Below are 23,026 nucleotides of genomic sequence, written 5' to 3' on the forward strand. Positions count from 1 at the left end.
CACTGGTTTTGTCCCTGCAGCTCCGTCTCTCTGCTACACACTGCGCTGTCGCTAACGCTGGCTCTGTGTGTCAGATTGCTGCATAGTGAAGAACAGGATGCAACCACGGGCCACTGTCGCCACATGCTCATTCAACAGGAGACTTGATTTAATCTGCTGGATTTTCTAAAGTCGTAGTTGACTTTGAAATGATCTGTATGGTTTGAATGGACTACAAACTTCTGAATACAGACGGTTTTTTTACGTTTTACTTGTTTTGCAAACTGCCTCGAGAAAGTATTTGTCGCAAACTGGAGCAATTTGTTTATTATTGTGCTTTAAATGTGACATGACTTTGGCATTTCAGGCATGTCAAACTGAGAAGATGGTTGTCTACAAATGCCAGGGGGTATTCGCTATAAAAATGACATCTTAAGTCCACATCCTAATTGTCTGACAGACTTTATTAAATCTGGACGGACTGTTTGAGAGGTGAGGATGGTGGAAGGTCCCAGCAGCCCAGGGAACAGAGGCACAGGGTGTTGATCCACACCGACCCCGACACACCACCATGAAGGTTTAGGATAACAAGTATGGCGACCAAGGATGGCGGACAAACGGCAACGATAAACGTAAGTTCTGTCTCCACCATTAGTACGTTGAGCAGCACATACATGAGCATAACTGACAGCACAAAGACTCTCCTCTTGGCCCTGATTGTTCCTGACTGGGAGTGGTGCATTTCGTCAGACAGCAGTAATCACACTGGGAGGAAATAGAGGAGCAGATTATCCGTCTCATATTACACAACATAGTAACAGTTTTAGCAAGTATAAATCCCCAAATGAGAGATCTTTATCTGGCTTTGTGTAACATTTGTATTAGTATATAAATACTCAATGATCCTATATTTTTCTTAATAGCTACAAAGATCTGTCACACTTTTAACATTCTTATTAGGAAAAGATATTGTAACCAATATTGTAACCTCTTTCTGTATTTCAATACGACCAAGTGTCCAGGGAATTATGCGTAAATGTAGTCCCTGTGTCACATTCACACAGTGGACTGAGCTGCTGTTGTTTTCCTTCAGAGAACTACTACAGCAGGTCTACCACTCCTAGAAAGGATGTGAAGGATTTCTTCCCCCCTTTATCTATACTTTCAATCCCTGTTAATCTTCTTTTTGCATAGTGCTGAAATAGTCCCAGAAATATTTATCCTTCATTTCTCTCATCAGAACTCATTGTGTTTTTCCCACCTTGGAAGTTTTGTGACAGATTGTCCTGGCTCTCTGCTGATTGAGCATAGACTCAAAGCCTCTGTGTGATTGTGAACTTCTATAAAAAAAAAAAGAGATAGTGGAAGCGTTACTGTTGCTGCATCTGCGGTGAACACACGTTTTGTGTTTGACCCCGCGGCACGTCTGAGGAAAGGAAAATACCCTTGCACATGTTCGGTGGTTAAGCAAACACAGGCCAAAAATAAATACTGTTCTGTTCAGTCCGCCTGGTCCTTTCCACATGTGCTGCAGTGCAAACGGGAGGATTCTTTTTGCGGCAGTGACGGCAAGAAGATAGAAAAACAACAAAATGCTGAATGTAGAGGCAGCAGAATAATTGAGCTGGAGTGATTCAGCTGGGAGAATTTTTGTCTGCTGTGTTTCCATGGTTTCACATCAGTAACTCACCCTTTTCAATTTGAGGCTGAGGACATTTTCCTAGAACACAAACAGGTACAATGTTTCCTTCTTCATGCGATTTGGGAGGGTTTGTTAAGTCTTAAGGACTTTGTTACGGACTAAACCCGACTGGACGACTGAACATTGGTTTTAGCTTATTTTGGTAAAGATCGAGTTAGGGGCAGGGGAAAATCTTATCTGATCAGTTAATGCACACTGCAGGTTCTTCAAAAAGAACATCCAGGAGATTACACATTGATCATGTCAAAAAGCACAAAATAATCTTTGTGGTGCTAAATTAACCAAGTGAATCATGGCTCACTGTTTAAAATAACCATAAAGTCTGTGCACATCACAGCAGAAGTGTGCAACAGATTCAGGTTGTCTGTGCAAACCTCAATTCAACCAGGCCAAAAGCAGAAAGCATAGCTGGATGTCCTTCAAGCCCTGAGGCAACACTTGACAGGAAGTGGTTGGTTAATACATGAAGATGGATCAAGTTAAGCTGGGAGCACACTGCGAGCCAACAGTTACCCCCCACATCCACAAACAGAACCCAGGACCGAACTAAATACAAGAACTACCAAGTCCTCTGGACACCAGCTCCTCACAAAGGGACAGAAAAACTGCAGACTTGGACACATTAGTCAAAGCACCATGCAGTCTGCACCTGTTCACTGTCGCCACGTGCTTGCTCAGGAGGAAGAATGACTTTGTCCAATGGCAGGGCTTCTTTACAAACATTACTTTGATCAGTCTTGTGTTGCATTTAAAATATGATTAGATGGTCTGTGACTCAGTCCTATTTGTCTATATCAGCCTTGTGTAAAGTATGAGCTCCAGTTCAGATCTGGGTCCAGACGCCACCCAGAAAACTGGACAAAGTATTTTGCACATCTGACCTAACAAAACTTGGTGTTATAAGAATCCAAGCTTCACAGAAGCCACGACTTATTGAAAGAGAAGTGAAAAGGTCAGTCTTTTTGTGATTTCTCTTGTGTGTCCCACTTACTCCTACAGTTGAGTGAGAGTGGCCTGAACACAGCAGCACACTGCAACGCTGCCCGTCAACTACAATACGACGTACAAAGCAAAGGGATTCAGTTAGGGAGCTTTCCCCACACAAACATAATTGGAATTGGTGTAAAAAGAAGTTGATATAGGAGTTCAACATACAGTAAGTATCCCAACAGAGATAGAAGATATTGGATGTTTTTATAACATTCAATGTGTACTTTACTAATAGGGGTTTCCAGAGAAAGCCCTACTAGTTTATGTAAAGCACTTTGAACCACCTTGTTCCTGAAAATGTGCTGTATCAATAAAATGACCTTGTATTACCCAACACCTCCAACAGCAAAGATCTTCTGGTGAATGAGACAGACTTTCTCTAGCTGCTTGTGCCAAGTCACTTCCAGTTATCCCTTGTTGTGCATAAGTCTAAGTTAGGTGTGTAATCTTATTTTTGCGACTTAAGTGTGACTCATGTCGGAGTCTGAAGCTTGAGTCGCCATCTCTGCTGAATCCTAATATAACCCCTGGTGTTGATAAAGCAGTTTTTTTGTTTGAACATGATCCGTGCTGTTGAACTGTCACTATACAGAGACTGCGTGCTGCAGATGAAGTCATTCCCACTTCACTGTTACTGACAGCAGTAGTGCAGAGAGACTGACTGTTCTGTCATTAAAATGACAGGTGGCAAATAAAGGTAGGGGGCACAAAGGTTTGTCATATTCTACTGCAGGCACAAACAAACAAACATCTCTAGAAGGGTATGGAAGTATCTTTATAGGTTTATGTTTACTTTAACTACACCAATCTGTTAGCGGCAACTGAGCAGATACTTTTTTTGTGTGCGTCTCTCAGCTCGTCTGGAGGGAACGCTCCAGGCCAAGTCATCAGAAGGCAGTTTGTACTAGTTAGCACACATGTGGGCTAATGGGTAGCTCTGTCTGATGTAATACATTTTTTAACGAACTCACTTGTGGGCCGGACTGAAATCAACATCATCAGCAAGCATAATGTGGTTGGTACCAATGGGCCTCAGATCATCATCATCATCAGGTGGCACACATGTAATACAATAATCGTAATTATGTCGTCAAATTAATCATCTGAAAATAATCATTTTTGTTTATTTTTTCCTCGAAATTTGTCACTTAGTGAGGGTGGAATTCTCCCTCAAAGTCTACCATGCCGTAACATTTCTATGTGGTTAGCATGGGCTACATCATGGTAGCCCAGGAGGGAAAAACTCACTAAATCTGATAAATAGGCCTGAATAGCATTCTAAATTTCATGTAAGTGTTCATTTCTACTATTGCCGACTGACCTTTTTATAACACAAGTGATATCGTCCACCCAGCCCCCATGCACACACACACGCCCACACACACGCACACACACACACACACATTGAAGCATAGAAACCACAATCCAAAGCTCTGCTGGAACTCACAGGATTAAACAGATTACCTAACGATGCTCAGCTAAAATAAGGAGGATTTTGTTTTTAAGAGGAGGGCCACAAACTGATTAGTTATAAGATTAAAACAGTATTAAAGGAAACTACCACGGCTCTGTCTGTGTTGAGGCTTTATTCCTGAGACCATCAAGGTTTGTTTTATTGTTTTTTTTAAGAGTTTGGTTGATTTGAATTGGAGTAGGTACAAGCAGTCAGCATCATCCCTGTAGAAGTACATTCAGAGTGCTGGCTGTTTGGATCCTCAGGGAGAAACCGGAGTAGTGAGGTCAATCCACCAAGACCCACCAAGAGATCAGCTTGGAGGGATCTTTACAAGCTCTATTTACAGTTCTCTCCAAATTGTTCCAACTTTTCTGGTTTTCTACTTTTGTACACTTCATTTCCATTCTTAGATTATTTATTGTCTCAGGGTGAGCAGCCTGTCAAAAACCCCAAATCCAATCTTTTATGATCTGTCAGCAAAAACAAGTTGCACTTACAATATTATCTGTGAGGATCTAAAAAATAAACTCGGAAGAAGCTAGACGGATGCTTGACTAGGCTGGGTTCTGTGCAGGGTGTCCAGAGCTGGACCTGCATGGATGCTGGGGAAACACTCTCCAACATTTTCAGTTCCAACAGTCCTTGTGTGTGCCAGAGGCAGTCATTTCATTAGTGACGGGGAGAATCAACCCTGTAGCTGCAGACTTTGCTTTCAGTACAAAATCTTTTTAAAAAAACCTTCTCCTGGTTGTTTACACCTGAAATGTGTATTTAACCAGATTGGTGTAGTTAAAATAGACAATATGTATGAGAAAAAAAAAACAACTAAAAATGTTTCCCCAAGATTTTTAATATCTATAGTCTATGGGCTAAACCATCTTCTGGTCCATCTCAGGGTAGCAAAGCCCAGATATAATCTTCAAAAATGATACATGCCTCTAGTCTAGATAATAGTTTGGTATGATACCCCTTCTAAATAATACACAATTTCCACACTTTTCCACAATCTACATAATTTTTCTTTTTTTTTTCCATCAGGGACACAAGTTAAGAACTGAAATACTTATCAGACTCTATGCATTAGGAAAATATATAATGTACCCATAATGTCTGTCCATGGGAGTCCGAGCTGTAATTTGAAGTCACAGATTTGTGCTATAATCTTAACTGGTTCTTTGCTGTGTGTGCGTGTGTATGTGTGTGCGTGCGTGTGTGTGTGTGTGTGTGTTCCAAAAGCATTGATGCAACAGTTGGCTCAATCTAAGGCAGGTGACTCAGAACACACTACAGTTTACTCTACAGCATCAATGAATCAGACGCCCGGAGTGGTGCTTCAGTACACCTCCACATGAAGGAGTTAAACACGAGAGAGACTGAACTTGTACATGCTACATACAAAGTCTAAAAACATGTTTGACCAACAAACAAAACTCTTTTTTGTGAAGTAAGGACATTTCACTAGTTCTCACATTATACTGCGCTCCACTTTTAGCTTTACAGATTTGGTGTGACCAAAGTTTTGGTTGATGATACGTAAATGGGGTAAGTGGGTGAAATGAATGGAAGTCGATACAAATAGAAGATAGGAGTAGAAGAGAACGTGTGTTTTCTTACTGCAGTCAGGGGAGGGAAATCTCTTTACAGTATCAGATAAACATATTTTGTTATTTGATGGAAAGCTCTATGTATCAAATGAAACATTCCTTGCACCTCAGCATGTTCACGTGGTCATCAAAATTCAATAACAGATCCTGAAATGGCACCTACTCCTTGTTTTCCCAAAGTAGGAATGTCATTTTTGGTGTGAAAGTGCTATGTTTACCCTCGTCTGGGTTAATGCTGTTTAACGATGCCTCGGCAGCATGTTCATCCCGCTTCCTGCTCAGATCTGCTCTCAGTGCCACTGAGAAATGCCATCCAGCTTATGAGTCTCTACTCCGAGCTCATCACCCTGACAGTGCTCTGGCAGTCGCGTTTGGAGGGGAATAACAGCGGCGGCAGGTAAATGATGTTCAAACGTGTCATCGTTCCACAGAGAACAGCCGCCCCTCAGGAAATGTCTGACAATATTAATATAGGGTAACAGCAGTCGTGGCGTGCCAAGCCTGCTAGGTATGGAGACCAAGACGGGTTCTTGGTTTAAGGCCACAAAGTGTCGCTTCTCTACTTCTCCCAGCTTTGTCAACCTGCTTCCCACTGCAGTGTGTGGGTGTGTTGGTGCTGGGCTGAGGGGGACTCCCATGAACCAGCAGCACTAAGGCACAACTCATTAAGACACAAACAATCAATTTTCTGTTTTTATTACCTGCTGCTCCGCTTTATTGTCCCACGGGAACACTGAAGCAATGAAGTTGGAGAAAGAGGCTGAGTTATTCCCGAACACAGAGCCGGTCATGTATTGTGCTCTTTAGCTTTTTTTTTTACACAGTGCTGCACTAAAACTGGATCTAATCCCAAATCCTTTCAAGTAGCCAGACGTTTAAAGTCCTGCAGGTTTTCTGCTTTTTGCTGGTCTAAGTTCTGGTTATATTAAGACTGCACAATATCCCTTGTTTTTTAAGGTGATGTTTTTAGCTCAATCACTATAGACCTACAATAGGTGAGGCAGAAAAATTGATGTTAGCTCTGGTTAAAAGAGGCACATTTCATGCTCCTGGAAATCCCCCCAGTGGAAAAATCAAACCTGCCGCTGGTCTCCTCCCAACATCAAAGTTATTCCTGCACAGCAAGTGGCTGCAGTGCTCATCTAATGCTCCAACATGAAACTAGAAATAAACAAGGTGACCTTAAATGCTTCCTTTTGAAATTTGGATTCGGAGTCTCCAGTGACTTGACACTGTTTAGCAAGCAAAGTAATGGCGCATAGAAACACTGACATAAGACTCCAGATGCCTTCTGACCACGGTCATACTGAATCGACAAAGGATTCCTGAAAAGGTTTATGTTTTGAATGCAGCTGCTTTCCATCACTTGTCAGTTGGCCAACAGACACGTACCGATACCAAGATCAGCTTTTTTATTGCTTTATTTCTGTTAGATGACCTTGTGTGTGCTAACGGGCGTCTTTAAATGAAATGTACTACTATTATTAGGGCTGGATTTTTAACTTGTTCATTTGTATTAGTTAATTAAATCGATTTCAACATGTTAAAAATGTTGAAGCAATCAATTGCTTTTATTTTCTGGTCATACATAGGCCCCTGTATTATAATATGTTGCGTGTTTCTGGTGCACAAGCTACAGCCATGCACAACGGAAATGGACGACAGAGCTGCCTCTCTTGCAGCCCCATTTGTTTCTGCTTCAAAAGTGACGTGAAGCAGAATTGAATACTGGAGAACACTACTGCTGTGTTCAAGTTGTACAAAATTGGGAAGATCGCCGCAGTCATTCAAGCCTCACACAGCACTTCAATTGCTAAACATGCTTCAGCAGCACAGATGTCCCCAACGCCAATGTCAGCATCCACAGTCCCTCCGTTTGTCTATCCATCTTCTTCTGCTTATCCGGAGTTGGGACATATGGGTAGCAGCCTAAATAAAGAGGCCCAGACTTCATTCTCCCCAGCCACTCGGGCCAGCTTCTCCAGGGGAACCTGGAAACATAGTGACCTCCAGCGTGTCCTGGGTGCTCCTCTGGATCTCCACGTTTCTACAGAAGCTCCGTGAACAATCAGGGCTTCCTGAAACACCAGAACGATGAAAGGCCAGAATAGCACTTTGGTGGTTGAAGAGCCTGGAGATTAAAAAGCTATAAATATCTTTGCAGTGGAGCTCATGTTTCTATTTATTCAACTACTTGGCAACTAAAAGGGGTTTTGAATTGAAAATGTTTATTTTCTCTATATATATCATTTGATTAAAATTTGATTATTTAACAAACGGATTCAAAATTAATACTTTTGTTTCTGAGCTTGTGGTTTTTAAATTATAAATATCTATTTTGCTGGCATGTAATTTTTTATTAAAATGCAATTAATTTTGATGATCTAATAATAAACCTTGCAATTAACACGATTGAACATTTTTGATCGAGTCCCACCACAAATTACTACTGAACTGAAGTATGCTGATGGAGGCAATCAAATACATTAAACATGCCCTCCATCAAACAAAATGGGCTCCCAAAAACAAAACCCTAAATGTTGCTTGAATAGCAACTGCTGTAATCAAACACATTCAGCCTTAAACGTGGAGATAAATTCAACTCCACACCTACAGGCCAATGTACGGCATGCAGAAATGGTTTGCTAACACAAATAGGAAATTAGCCACTCATGAAAGGATCTTCATGCATTTGACATCCAGATGTGGTGAATAGGAATGTGTCAAGACATTAGTGATGGTGGAACCAAGTGCACAAAAGCAGCAACAGCAGAGAGTGGAGTTGAAAGTTTCATAAAAAGATGATAAACAAAAACTTGTAACAGGATTTAACAGGAGAAACCAGCAAGGAGGAACTGAGTAAATATACTGGGGATCTTGATTACTAGAACAAGGAACAGATGGCCGACTAGAAGCAGGTTGCAGGTGTGAGGGGAGAGAGAGAGAAAATGGCACAGGGGCGAGCGAGAGAACAACTAGACATAAGGAGCATAATTAAACTAGACAAGGAATAACTAGAAACGAGAAATAAACATCGTGAACTAGAATCACTAGGAAAGGACAGAACTAAAGTAAATCAGACTCAAGAGGATAAGTAATACAGAATAATAAACAAATCTGAAAACAACCTAGAATCCCAACAGAATGGGCATTTTAAGAGACTTTGGTTGTTGGTGTAAGACTGGATGGTACTGGGATGTTCTCCAGCCACCATTTTCTAAGTTCACAGAAAAAGAAGGAGAAAATACTGCATCCATTGAGCAGTTGAGTGGATAAAAAGTTATAGTTGCTGTCAGAGGGAGAGGAGATTGATTCTAGATGCCAGAAAGGCAACAGCAGCTCCAATCAAGAGGTAATGTAAGCAGAACACCGACTTTGATCACAGACCTTGAAGCTTGGGCCACAGCAGCAGAAAACAGGAAACTAAGGCTACTATTAACACGGCTCATTGACTTTCAACAATACCAGATTGGGAAAAAAAACACATTTCCTGGTTCAGTCTCTGTTTGAGCAGGGGGGGTACACCGTGGACAGACCACCGGTCCAGCTGACTCTACGCCTCAAAGAATTAAGGAGGATCTGAACGGGAAAGGGCTCCAAAACCGAACCAGCTCAATGTACCTCAGAAAGAGGCAGGTGAACATAGATTTCTAGCCAGTGTGTTAATTGCACAAAGCTAGACACACAAGGCCCACAGATGACTTCATGTCACAATCACAAGAAACATGTGCAGTTCATCCAATAAGTCATTAAACATGCTTCCAACTCAAATCAGTCTTGAGCTTTAGAGATTAAGTATTAATGGTTATTTATGACATCCCATCTCCAGACGCATTCACTGAACCAAGCTCAATAATTTTTTTAGTAGACCCAGGTAGAATTCACAAATACTTCAGACGCCCCTCTGAAAATGAAATATTTAGATATTTATGCACACTTACTGAAGAAACCTTTGACTACTCAACCCTGAATAGGTGGGGGTCCACTGGACCGAATTCTGTGCATTTGTATTTTTAATTGACACCATTTTTCTCAAATTACAATAAACATACATTAAGATGAGAGTCATTCAAAAAACCCACACGATTTTTTATTTTTTTAATTTGATCTGCCACTGTTTCTATCTTCTTATCGTGTGAATAAAAAGTAAAGTGCAGTACAAATGTTTCAGAATGAATAAGTGAGTATGTGTGTGATTAATGATTCCCTTTTATTTGCCTTGTTGCTTCACCCGGGGGGAACACGTGGTGCAGGAGTCTACGCAGTGTTCAGAACTACATCAGTTATTTCTAACACAAACACGCCGATCATCAACAGGAGGGTGTGTTCTGTGTGTTGTTTAAGGTCTTCATATGTACAGTAGAGCCAGAGACCGGAGGCTGATGAAGGCGCTTCAGAATGCATAATGACAGCTGCGCGCTCTGCCGCTGAGCTGACTCACATTAAATGTGGGCGTGCAGCCTTTTGTTTCTTTTTCAGATGTGTTTTAAGTGAAATGTCAGGGCGTGGAGTCGGAGCACAGATCATGTGTGAGCAGCTGTCTGTCAGGAAGCAACATGCAGTCAAGATGCTCCGACGGTGACAGGAAAACGTGGAGTACAGTCTTTTCTAAATGGGAATCAGAGATAATGCTAAGGTTATTTCCAGGGTTTTTCTTCTATTCCCACACAAGCTTTATTCAAAAAGGTTGTCCTAAATCAAGTGGATGGGGGTCTAAATTGGTCATCAAAGGCAGTATTCGTGGAGTACGGGTGCGCCGATGTGAAAATTTTGGCTGATGCTGATGTTTAATTTTGAACATTGCTGTTTTTGGTGATAACCGATGTTTACCGAAATATTTCACTAACCTTTGGATCCCATGTGGAAAAACAAGCACACCGCTGACTGGATCACTGCTTCTCTTAAACTCCCCACAATTCTGTGCTGCGTCACTAACTTCACTTGGACTTATTGCAGCCGGGCGTCATGTTGCATCTTACAGTCTCACCTCTCACACTGAACCTTTTGATATGGCTGACTATCAAGATTTGATAAAGGGGCTCAGACAGTGTGACACAGCTCCAAACTTCTAAATCTAAAGACATGACCATTTTTGATCAGACCTGTTTCATTAAATTATTATTATTATTATTATTATTATTATTATTATTATTATTATTATTATTATTATTATTATTGTGAGCCACCATTCAAAAGTAATATCTGATTTTGATTGGTCATTTTTTTTGTATTCCCCTTTTGATTATCATTGTTATCAATTTCAAGTTATTTAAGTGGCTATTGTGGGCTTCAGTTATTAGCAGAGGATTACTAACAACTGCTTTACACCTGTGTATATTGCAATAAAATGAAACGGCATCAAAAGGTTTCTGTATTTTAAAGATGCAAAACAAAAAGTGAAACTAGTGCAGATTCCTTACACACATGGTAATATATTTGGTAACACTTTATTTGAAGGGATGTGCATGAGACTGACAGGCCGCTGTCATAAACATGACATAACAACCTGTCATGAACATGCAGGAGTCTTCATGTCATTTACCGAATGATAGTTCATGTCAAGAGTCATAAATATTCACAAAGACTCCTTCATAGGTATGACAGGAGGACACGCAGTGAATGCTGTCATAACATACGACATGTTATATGTGTTATGTCATGTTTATGACATAACACCTGTCAGCACACTCCTTCAAATAAAGGCCTACAATATATTTCAATAATTGGTCTTTATTCGTCTTGATAACTGTGGCTAATCTCTAATAGAAATCCAAAATTCTGTGTCTAAGAAAATTTTTATATTTTATAATACAAATAAGAAAAAGTTAACTTCTCTATGAAGTTAACTTAGGGACTATGATTTCATATACCTGCTTATACACCTTTTGATGATATTCTCATTTATTGACTATCATCAAATGGCTTTCTCTCCAGGCTCAATTTCAATGAAACAAATGTCCACATTTCAACAGTTTAGAGTTCAAACTTAGGTTGGACGTTTACTTGGAAAATGCAACGATATATATATATATATATATATATATATATATATATATATATATATATATATATATATATATAAATAAAAAAAACTCCCAGTGATTTAGTTCTTACCTGGTCCCAGTCTATATTGCGGAAAAACGTGTGTGACTTGATATCTGTGAAGCCTGTTTGGACCTGGCAACCAAGGCGCTCCTTGGGATCCTGTAGGGATGAAACATTGGTCAGAGTCATGCTCACAGACATACTGCAAGTACCTAGTGAATGCCCGCTCCATCTTTTCCTGCACCGTGGCTGTTTCACGACTGGATGCTGAATGTAACGTTCCACGTTAAATAACTGGGTGACCAGAGGTGGTGGGTGTGGACGGCTCTCACCTTGTTTAGAAAGCCCTTCAGCACGCTGGCAGCTTTCACCGACAGAGACCTCGGGATGCGAATGGGCTTCTCAAGGATAACTGTCGACAAAAAAGAAGGGCAACAGGAAGAGAAAGAAGACAGAGACAGTGAAAGGGCAGTCGTGAGTTGGGAGAAGGATGATTCAACTTGCCCGTGGGCGACCATGTCTGCTGAGTGGGAGTCGGAGGAAGGGAGGACACGCAGTGAACGCTGCTCTGTTTTCTGCATCACGTTCCATGCTCCACTAATAACCTTGGAACTCACACAAGTGAGGAGAGCTTGAAAACAGATTTTTTTTCACCTTAAAACCTTACTTCAAGGATGTCCAAAGCATTCATGCTGAATTTCTGTTCAAGGTAATGTGATCAGAGTGTGTTTTTCACTCATGTTTCAGAATTACACACTGAAAAGTGGCTCTGTGTGGTGTTTACTACCAACTTCTCTGCTTTAGATCTTCCTGGAATCGTGCCACTCCTGGTGGCAACATGTAGGAGTTTCTCTGTTAGCTCTGATTTGTTCTTTCTCAAGACTTTAGTTCAGATTTTTTTGGGTTGTTTGTTTTTTTTGATGCATGTTAGGACAATTAATCGCTCTGGTTCCGAGTGCTGCGCAGAGGGAAGAATTTTTACTGTTTTACATTAGAGCAGTTGCCATCGCGCCAAAACTCAGAGGGATAGAAAAAGGAGACTTTGTGGATGCAGAGCAGAACCAGCAAGCAGAGAGAGAAGGAGGAAGTTCATCATAGTATGATCATACCCAGACTCCCACAGCTCTCTGCCCAAACAACCAGAGAGAGAAGGAGCAGCAACAGCAAATGAAATACTGAGCTGTTAGCCTGTAATAACAGCCAGGAAATTGTCATAATCCTTCCTGCCTACAGCATCGACTCCTTGGACGATAGGAGTTACAATGACATTTAATCTAACATTTAGATAGATATTTTTCAAAAGTATTTTTGAATTGAGAGGCTGAGTGATTTAGACAAATGGCACACAGGTCAAGGAACAGTTGAAAATTGACTATATTAGTCAAAGATTAGTTTCCATCTTGTGCGAGGGAGGTTCTGTGTCTGTTTTACTTTGAGGGAACATGGTTCACCACATCCACCATGGTCTGTATAAAAATGAGCCACTATATACTGTTAAAGTCCAACGCAATGGGAAAATTACATCTTATATACAAAGCATGTCCTTGGTCACTTTCCACTGTGTAGCAGTTTCTTTGGAAAAGCAAAAAGACCATTACATGTTTTTGCAGTTCAATAAGAAGGCAACATCATGGTTCATAATTGGTTTCTGTATTTCTTAGGCTGTAAAGCACTTTGAACTGCCTTGTTGCTGAAATGGGCTGTACTAATTAACTTAACTTGACTTTGCAGAGCAAAATCCAAACAAGTTTACTTCAGAAAACAGGACACGAAACATACAGTGTTTCTGCCTCGAAAAAAAGGCATTCAGCCTCTATTTAGAATCTATTTGACTGAAAAGTTATGCCTCATGATAAATGTTAATCACTTCCAATTCAGCTCAGTTAAATTACTTAGCATCAGTTTAACATGTCACATTGAGGAATTTTACAAAAAAAGTCAATTGCTGTTAAGTCACTCATAATATTCCTGATGCTGGTTATTAAAGTTCAGTTCATTACTGAAATCAGAAGACGGAGGGCATGATTTTTGACAAACAGTAATATTTTAAATTCTAATATTATTAGATAAAGTACAAGACTTGTGAAAGTAGTGCAACATTCTGGAGTCACGATGGATTCTCATTTAACATTCAACAGGCAGGTCAAGATTGTGAGCATAGTTGGAAAAGCAAATCTTTAATACTGTCTAACATTTCTTGTTGCAAATATTTTTTAGGACATTAATTATTATTTTTTTTTTTTCATTTAAATTCATGTTTAAACTCTTGGTCACCAGCAGCCCCACCCGCTACTCACCCCTCGGGATGATTTAAAAAAAGAGAAGGCCTTGGACCCAAAGCCTGCTAGATCTCTTTTTTTTTTTTTTAAAGATTACAAACTGTGTAAAATTTTCCAAGTCTTCAATGAATTTTGTTTACCCGGTACGGTTCCTTTTGGTTCCTGAAGTAACTGGTGGAGGGTAAAGTGGGAACTGTAGGGTTCTAAAGCCTTTGTGGGTCAAACAGGAGGAGCAGACGGTCGGAGTTCCCTTCCTGCAGGCTTCAGTTTAGATTAGAGCTCAAGCAGTTTCTTCAGAGCAATTTTTCCTCTTGATGGTATTGTATTGTGTTATTATTCTAGCGGGGTTAATGAGTTTTGTGTTTTTATTTGTGTTGGATTTTGAATGCCGTATTAAGTTGACATTGTTTTTTTTGTACAACCAAAAAGCCCAGATTTGTATTGCAAAGCAGCTTATGTTAAAGTTATTGGTATTAACACTATTTCAGTGCAAATAAATTGGGTTCAGTGCTCATCATAATATATTATTGCACATATTTTATTATTTTAAATACTATGTACAGTAAAACAACAAAATTATTCAAGAACATCTTTATAATGTACCTGTATCCTATGAGGTAATTTGCTAATTTTTAAATTTCTTAAATTCTCCCCTCTTGTTCTTGCTTTGACATAAATTTCTGGTTGATTATCAGAATAACTCCAACGTTCTCCAGTCTCTGAGTATCTTAGCTCTGGGGCTGGCCTGTGCTGCACCAATAGCCAAAGCACACCCATGGCACCGGCTCCATCTCGGTGCCATATGGTGGGTGGCTCTTCTAGTGAAAGGGTTGGTTTCCGTTGGCAGGCGTTCTCCCAGGAACCTGCTGATCAGCCGCAGTAGAACCACCAGGAGGATGGTACCGATGGCAGATGCTAGCTGTAGCGCCGTGCTATAAGCTCCTGACGGTCACAGCTGAGACAAAGTGCCTCACACTGTAGTATGGAGGAATTTCTGCTGCTGCGGACAGTGCGAGGACGGGAGGGGGAGGTGATGGGGTTGCGCTATGTAAGGAGACCATATGGCTCGAGGAAACACAAACACAAATAGAAGCAGAGAAATTCTCCACAATGATGAAGTGAGATGACACCTACAGCTCGATTTCTGCTGAGCTCTCACTCTTTAGCACGCTGTTGCAACTACGTTCAAAACTGGAGGCAAGATAGTCGGATCTGTGTTAGCCATCTTTTTTTTTATCCAAAACCCTGTGATTGTATTAATGTTGAAACATCCGATTGTCAATATGCAAATGAAACATGTCTCTTCAGAGAGAGCTGCTACAGATATTAAAAAGGTACCAAAAAACTTTTTTAATGCACGTCTGAGTGGAACAACTAAGCCCAGTTTATAAGTTTTAACATGAAGTTTTAAACTGAAGTTTTAACATGAAGAAAACGGTATACTAATGTAAGAAAATGAAACGCACACACAAACCACAAAGTAGGGATGCAAACAATTGATTGACTTATGATTAATGGTTCAATATATTAAAATTAGTGCCTTTTGATTAACTAATAACATGAGCTTACACTTTCTTTCAGTGTTGCAGCACATCAGAGGGAACCACTGGTCATCCTTAAGCCGGAACTGATTGTAAGAAAAATAAACATGGCGAAATCATCCGAGAATGGGAAAGAGAAATGCTCCAAACAGAGTCCGCTATCGGATGGTTGTTGCACTTCAAGCGGTTCTGTTTTGAAATCTAAACACTCAACAAACTCCGTAACTTACAGAGTTAAGCCGATCTGCAAGACGGAGACGGCTGTCATCTTCTCAGTCAAAAATTATTGATGTGCCACGAAGGCGAGAATGACGCAGAAAAAGTTTAACATGATAGCAAAAGATGTGATGCCGATAAACACAGTTGATTTTGAGGGATGTTGTGAGTGAGAGCACTTCATGGAGCCCCGTTTTAACATCCCTTCAGGAGCAACAGTAACTGCCTGCTTGGAGGCATACTGCAACTAACAACACAAAGGGACTAATAAAGTATTTTAGAACTGAATAAATAGAAGTGATCTTGACAAACAGCAGGTGGGATGATCATGTTGGTTTCTGCTCAGAATGTACGTCTGCAAACATCCGAGAGAGAGTCACTGAATGCTGACATGTTGCTCCTGGAAAACTTGAACATCTCGTTAGAGTGAAGCCACAGTTTAGTTTCCTTCTTATTAGAGCCATGTGTGTGTTGTTGCAACAGCTCTGTGTAAATAAATGAGTTGGGCCAGTCTTTTAAAACCACATCAGTTTTATTTGATTGAGAAAATCCCCAAAACCTCCCTCAAGAAATCTGACTACTTCACTTCCCATTCTTCAGTCCATGTTTTAAGAAGGTAGTGAAATGTTGTATTAAAAGACTAATCCTTTAGTTTATGACACAAATATTTCAGTGACATAAATGGTTACTTCCATGTGGTCAGTTAAACCTGGCATTTTAGTAACTGGAGCTCATTTGTTCCCTGGATCCACTGATCCTCCGCTTAGATACGTCCAGCTTCTAATGCAAACTGATGACATCAACCAAACGCTGATTCAACTCCCTCAGATGCTGCCCAAGTCGAGTCTTTCCTGAACAGATGGAGGCCTCCATCTTGGAATAAAGCTAACCTGCTGTGGTAAGCAGGGCTGCAGCCATCCTGTAGTTGAATGAACACAGATGCTATCTGTAGATCGATACACAGTTTTATTGATGCTCAGGTCAGATTAGGTCATCATGTAGAGACCTACTTGATCTCCTGGGCTTGATTTCTGACAGGTGCAAGAAATTAGTGACCTCCTGCAGTTTGTATTTAACCTTTGACCCGTTGTGCATTCCTACTTTCCATACCCCACGTACCCCAGTGAGGTAGTCTCCCAGCACTCAACAGCAACTAAGGGAAACGTACTCCACTACACAGCTATACAAGTAGTAGCAAACTTGTTCAGGGGACAACAGACGGATATATTTTGTTTTCTAGTTCTTGCGTACCTCTCCCCGTATAGCCCAAATCATAAACTGCGTCTGCATGCCCGTTTTCAGAAAACGCTTAAGAAATTGTTTTATTGTCTCAAACCAAACCTGTCTGAAGATTCTCAGTTCTCCAGGTTTTTGTATTCAGGAAGGTTTAAAGGTTTTGTCTAAAATCTTAAATTAATGTCCCCCTCCATTCATTTAATATGGAACTTGTGGGACGAGGCAGTAGTCGCTTGTCCTCATCCAGCCAAGCAACCGCCATAATTTGTGCATGTGAAATTTTGAGCTTGTGCACATAGATGTGCACAAGCGGGCTGACAAAGCAACACAGGAAAGTTGAAAAATTTTCAACTTTTGTTGCTGTCTGCTGTCGTTTGCCACTCCCCTTGCATCAGGCCCATATCATTGTGCTGTGAACTACATAACCCTCAGCAGGAGAGAAGCTTTTAGGTCGAAATAGGTAGATTGATTAATATGTTTTATGTATTGCTAACACATTAAAATCTTCAGACTCATTGCATGCCTTAACGCATTAACATTAATTATAAAGTGAACTATGGCATTGGATCACTCTGTCATGTTGTATTATATTGTGTTAGATGTCATTGACTTTTATTATCCTACTGTCACTGTTGTGTTAGTTAGCTTTGGTCCTTACAGAAGAAAACAGTGCAGGTCTAAAGAACTAATCTCGACAAAAACCTCCCTAGCAACTCCTGGGATTTCTCCAAATGTGTCCTTATAAAAATAAAATTGTGACAAACATTGAAGCATTTCCTGCTCAGAATCCTGGATCTATCACCAACATTTCGTCACTGAAGCGACAGAAGAGAGTTCTGTGATTTCAGGTGGCTCAGGATAATGATCTGGCTCCATCTCTGCTCGATGAAAAGTCCATCAGCTGCCAAACGAAGGAAAGCCATGAAGGAAACACTCCACTGGTCCTCACATGCAACCGAGTCCCATTTGTTATAGAGGCCATGATGTACTGCCAAATCCTCCAGGGCTCTTGTGGGGCAGGACTTCGTACTGAGGATGCGTTTTCAGCCAACGTCATTCCGAGTTCGAGCGTTTACTCAGCACACACTGAGAGATCGAATAACTTCACCTCTTTTAAAGATTTATGTGATAACATGAACTGTTATGGTATTTGAAGAACACAGTTTACAGTCACAGATTCCATCCAGTTACACTGAAGCAGCAGAAACTGATCAGGAATGGCTTTCCAAATGTTCGTCGCTGGCCTGGATAGTGGATAGTGTCTCTTAGCTGTTCAGCGTGTTAGTCCAGACCTACGTTATGTTACTGCCAGATCACGCAGACAAAGATGATTTCCAGTTTAAGGTCTAGTTTTCTCTGTAGCACTGAAAAAAGTCTAAAAAAAAGTAAAAAAAAGGCCCAATTTTCATATTTAACCGTATACGTTCTGCATACTTCATTTTATTTTGCCAGCTGTAAAATTGTCCCAATTCCATCTAAATATGCCTGCTCTAAAGCTACACTACTATAAAACCTACTTTCTTCATATCTGCAAATTATTTTCTTGATCAGTTTCAAACAATTTTGAAATCAACTGTAACATTTTATTTGACGGCGTGTGCATAAGACTGACATAACACCTGTCATGAACATGAAGGAGTCTTTATGAATGTCTATGACTGATGTCATGAACTGTCATTCTCTTAATGCAAAGTTTCTCTAAAAGTTGTGTTGACAGTCCTCTAAAAGTGCCAACTTTGAATAAAAGTGACATTATTTATGAAATTATACAAAGTTGACATTTCTAGTGGACTTTTAATGCAACCTTTAGGGCAACTTTGAGTTAAAAGAATGACATTTCATGACAACAGTCATAGACATTCATAAAGACTCGTTCATATTTATGACAGTGTCATGTCATTCTTATCCACAAGCCATCAAATAAAGAGTTACCAAATCAACTAATAAGGCTTAAATTAAAGACGTGGCATATGCAAAGTGAGCCAAGTGAAGGATACCTCTGGACTACTTGAGTTTTCAGTTGACCTTTCAATCCAAGTGCCATGAAATGACTAAACACATTCCAGCTTAGGGTGACGGCAAGCAGAGCAAATGACTGTATCTCACCTTGGAAGAGGTATTCCTCTGTGTTCATGTCAGGATTGTCAGTAATAATATCAAACGGAGACCTTCCGGCCATCATCTCGAACATCAGCACACCCAGAGCCCACCAGTCTACACTGAAGCCTGGGGGAAACACACAAACACAGGATGGGCTGGTAACTAAGCAAAGTTCATCAGCATAAACCTGCCTCAGCAACACTTTTTGTTGCTTAGCACTAACACATTCATGGATACTCGAGTATGGCATAGTTTAAAGCAGCTTAGCAACCTTACAGGACAGAAACCCTGAAATGAAACTATTGTTCCAGTTCCGGACTGTCACGCTACAGCCGGCATGTTCTCACCATAGTCCTCTCCTCTCAGGATCTCCGGTGCAATGTAGTTGGGGGTCCCACAGAAAGTGCTGGTGGTGTCCCCTGGTCTGATGCCCTCCTGGTAGGTGGATTGTAACGTGAAGTGAGCAACGGCGCCAATGTGGGGATAACAAAAAAAAAACTGAGGTTATGCTAGAGCTTCCAGTTCAGGCTGCTCAGCTTGGCAGACAACACGATTAGAACTTCAGTAAATGTTTGGTTCTTGTAGACCTTGCACATGCCGTAGTCCGTAAGCTTGATGTGTCCTTCATGGTCCAACAGAACGTTGTCAAGTTTTAGATCTCGGTAAATAATCCCCTTCTCATGAAGGAAGTTCAGAGCGATGCAGATTTCAGCAGCATAAAATCTACAAAGAAAATGTTTAAATCATCACACAGCGCCACCAGCAGGCCAAAGGTGTGCATGCACACATACCTGTGACTATTAAAGTCATTCGTCTCCAGGGTTTGTGCACAAGTGTATTGCAAAAACAATACAAGGTTTAACAGCAAATGTTTGCAACCATAAAAGGATTGGGCAGCAAAGCCTCCAGCACCTGGGCTGCTACTGTCCAATTAGTTACAGATTTTAAATTAGGAGAAAGGAGATAAACTCAAGTTCTGCTATTAAAGTGTCTGCAATGCTCAGAGGTAATGTCAGAATAAAAAATAGCAAATAGGTAATCAAGAATGTAATGCAGATACAGATGTGCTCTATGTCAACAAGCTAATTCAACTTTGTGATGAAGGACAAAACCTGCCTAAATGTTTGATAAATATAAAAACGTATATAACTAAAGGAATAAACCACAGGACTAAGGCGACACTTCAGAGTTAAATATGAAAAGAATCAGAAAAAAAGTTTAAAATCTGAATATAAACAAAAACATAATCAGGGGGAAAATAGAGAAAAGACATAAAGAAGAATTAAAGAAAAAACATGCCATTAATTAATGTTTTGTTAATTTATTGAGCTGAAAACAAAGCTGGTTGATTTTAGTGGTTTCACTGCTGCAGTCTCCAGGTGCAGACGGCTCTTGAGTTGTCATCATTGTGTTCATATTCACGTCGACAGTCAAGAGCACCAATCTAAGAGGTGTGACCAGGACAAACCTCCTTCAAAATGCTCAGTGACCATGTTCCCATAATGCATCCATTTTTCCCATTTCATTTCTGACCACAAATTCAATTTAGTTTATTTAATGTGTGGAAATTCAAAGACCAGTCTTTCTTAATTTTTCTACTGAAGTCCATTTGTATTGTAAAAATAGATCTTAATGTTTTGTCTATTTACAGTGGCTTGTAATAATATTCATACCCCTTGAACTTGTCCATATTTTGTCACATTACAACCACAAACATAAATATATTTGATTGGATTTTAATGTGAAATACCATCACAAGGTGGTATAAGTGGACACCACACTTTTCAGTTAATTTGTAAAAAAAAATAAATTATAATTTAATCGTGTATAATTTTCTTTCTGCGTGGTCGGTCACATTAAATTTCAATAAAATATATTTATGTTTGTGGTTGTAATGTGACAAAATATGGAAAAGTTCAAGCCACATGGGGACACTGTAGTTTTCAAATGACTTCATACGGCACTGCGATAACACATTTCTGTAGATGTTCTTAATCATGGCATACACAATATATATAAAAAAACAAAAACAGTCTGGACAAAATAAAATACCTGAAGTGTAAAAGGAAACAGACATTAAGGTTTCTTTGGTTTCCTGCTGCTGTCAATAATCTCTTCGCTCCGATGTTTCCTTGCGCTTCTCTAGTTTCCGACTCGTTGGAGCAGAGTTCCTAAACTCACCCGCTAAACAAGTGAAACTTTGGACAGCGCTGCGGCGGCACTCTGCTGCAGATCCTTCAGTCTCCTGCTGTGAGTCATGCTCAGAGCCCGTTTGGTGATGATAAAATTTACTTGGACTGCTTCTTTGGTGAGTCAGCGGTGTGTTTTCTCTCCGTGTGTAGGTAGTGTTTTCTGTCTCTTGGAGACAAGCCTTCATTAACTCTGACAAGGCTTTCTGTGTCTGACTGCTGTAAACCAATGATTGTCAAACAGTGAGGGGGGGAGGGAGTCTGCGTTTGACAGAGGAATCACAGATCCCACGGCGCTCACCCACATCTCGGCTCTGGCAGCCTCTGTTGTTCTTCTGCTGCCTTCAGACGGCGCAGAGACACGTCCTATCAGCATCACCCGCGTCGCCCACTGCGCGGGGGAGCGCGTCAGGGCTCTGTCTAAGAACGCTGCTCATGAATATGTACAATCATGATGAGTGCTTAACATGCTGCTTTGCATATGTACAGCCACTGTCTCCAGGTTGCAGATTGAAGAGGCCGATCAGGGGCCCAACGGTGCCTCTCTAAATTACGGAGCCTTTGATCCGAAATTTATCAGAGCTGCAGTTGGAGTGCCCCCGAAGCAGGCAGGCACAATGAATTATGGGTGCTCGCTGCATTTCTTCAAGATGTAAAGAAGTCTTAATTCAGATTTGGAAGCATTACAACGTCCCCGCGAGGATCTGCTCGGTGTGAAAACGGAGGCCCCGCAGGAAAATGTTTATAAAAAGATCTTCAGTCGCTATCGCCGACCGCACTTCGACAGATCCTTCCATAAAACCGATGCTGTTTGTTCTCAGAGATCGTCCCATCCCTCCAGAGAGTCCACGTTTAAACAGCTGGTGGTTCCATGCATGCGTCTCCCGAGCAGCCGTCACATCAGCTTAACCAAAGTCCAATAAAAGCACCGTTTACTGATCCTCCTGGCCCTGCAGCAGATGCCTCTCAGCTCTAATCTGGCCCACAGAGATTTTATTACAGCAGATGCAGAAAATCCAGATACAATTATATTACTACCTCAAAATGAAGCCGACACATGAAAAACCTATAATAGTAACCTTGCATGTGAATGAAGGCCAGTTAAAGAGGTCTGACTGCAGAACTGGACAGAGACTTGGATTGTGTGTGGAAACAGCTGCTGAACATCTGGATGCTTACCTGGCATGTTCCTCTGGGAGTTTCCGCTGCCGTTGCATATGAAACATCAGATCCCCACCATTCACATATTCGATCACCAGAAATAACCTGAAAATACAGCCAGGACATTTTTAATCCCCCACACGGTGGTAAACATGTTAAGAACCCCTTAACATGGTAAATGGCTTTACTCTACAGTCAGACATACACACGTTCACACACTGAATATTACTGTTGAAATAAAACGCACACCAAAGTAAAACCTGTGGTTAGTCAAACTAAAGCTCTGCTCGCTACCTCAGAAAAAAGTTTTAAGAAATTTTGAGTCTCGTTTAGGTGGAACATACTTTTAGTTTTATTATGATGGAAACAAATTAGCTTTGCTGCAAACCGAGTAATAATTAAAACAAAACAAACATACATTTCTGTAGGTGTGTTACAAGGTTTGGTGTAAAAAGGTATTGGCATCTAGTGGCACAAATGCTCACTATTGTCTCAAAACTGTGATAGTTATGAATAAAGTGCAGAATA

At 40.6% G+C, this 23,026-nt stretch overlaps 1 protein-coding gene across 10 annotated transcripts in view; it reads right to left on the bottom strand.

Annotated features, from left to right (window-relative positions):
• prkcz (protein kinase C, zeta) overlaps positions 1-23,026 on the bottom strand; it is a 100,657-nt gene that overhangs the window by 12,915 nt on the left and 64,716 nt on the right. For 8 of the 10 annotated variants that reach the window (XM_044097381.1, XM_044097300.1, XM_044097607.1 and 5 more), the window contains 6 exons: positions 22,517-22,603; positions 19,736-19,871; positions 19,496-19,583; positions 19,155-19,274; positions 12,109-12,188; positions 11,846-11,935 (listed from right to left, as the gene is read on the bottom strand). In XM_044097381.1, coding sequence (XP_043953316.1) covers positions 11,846-11,935; positions 12,109-12,188; positions 19,155-19,274; positions 19,496-19,583; positions 19,736-19,871; positions 22,517-22,603 — 601 coding nt within the window. Of the gene's footprint in view, positions 1-1,118; positions 1,320-11,845; positions 11,936-12,108; positions 12,189-16,406; positions 16,732-19,154; positions 19,275-19,495; positions 19,584-19,735; positions 19,872-22,516; positions 22,604-23,026 lie in introns of those variants that run through there. The other 2 variants (XM_044097520.1, XM_044097753.1) reach the window with 2 other exon arrangements.

This window comes from Gambusia affinis, linkage group LG01 (assembly GCF_019740435.1).
Source record: "Gambusia affinis linkage group LG01, SWU_Gaff_1.0, whole genome shotgun sequence".
In the NCBI taxonomy this organism is placed as follows: domain Eukaryota; kingdom Metazoa; phylum Chordata; class Actinopteri; order Cyprinodontiformes; family Poeciliidae; genus Gambusia; species Gambusia affinis.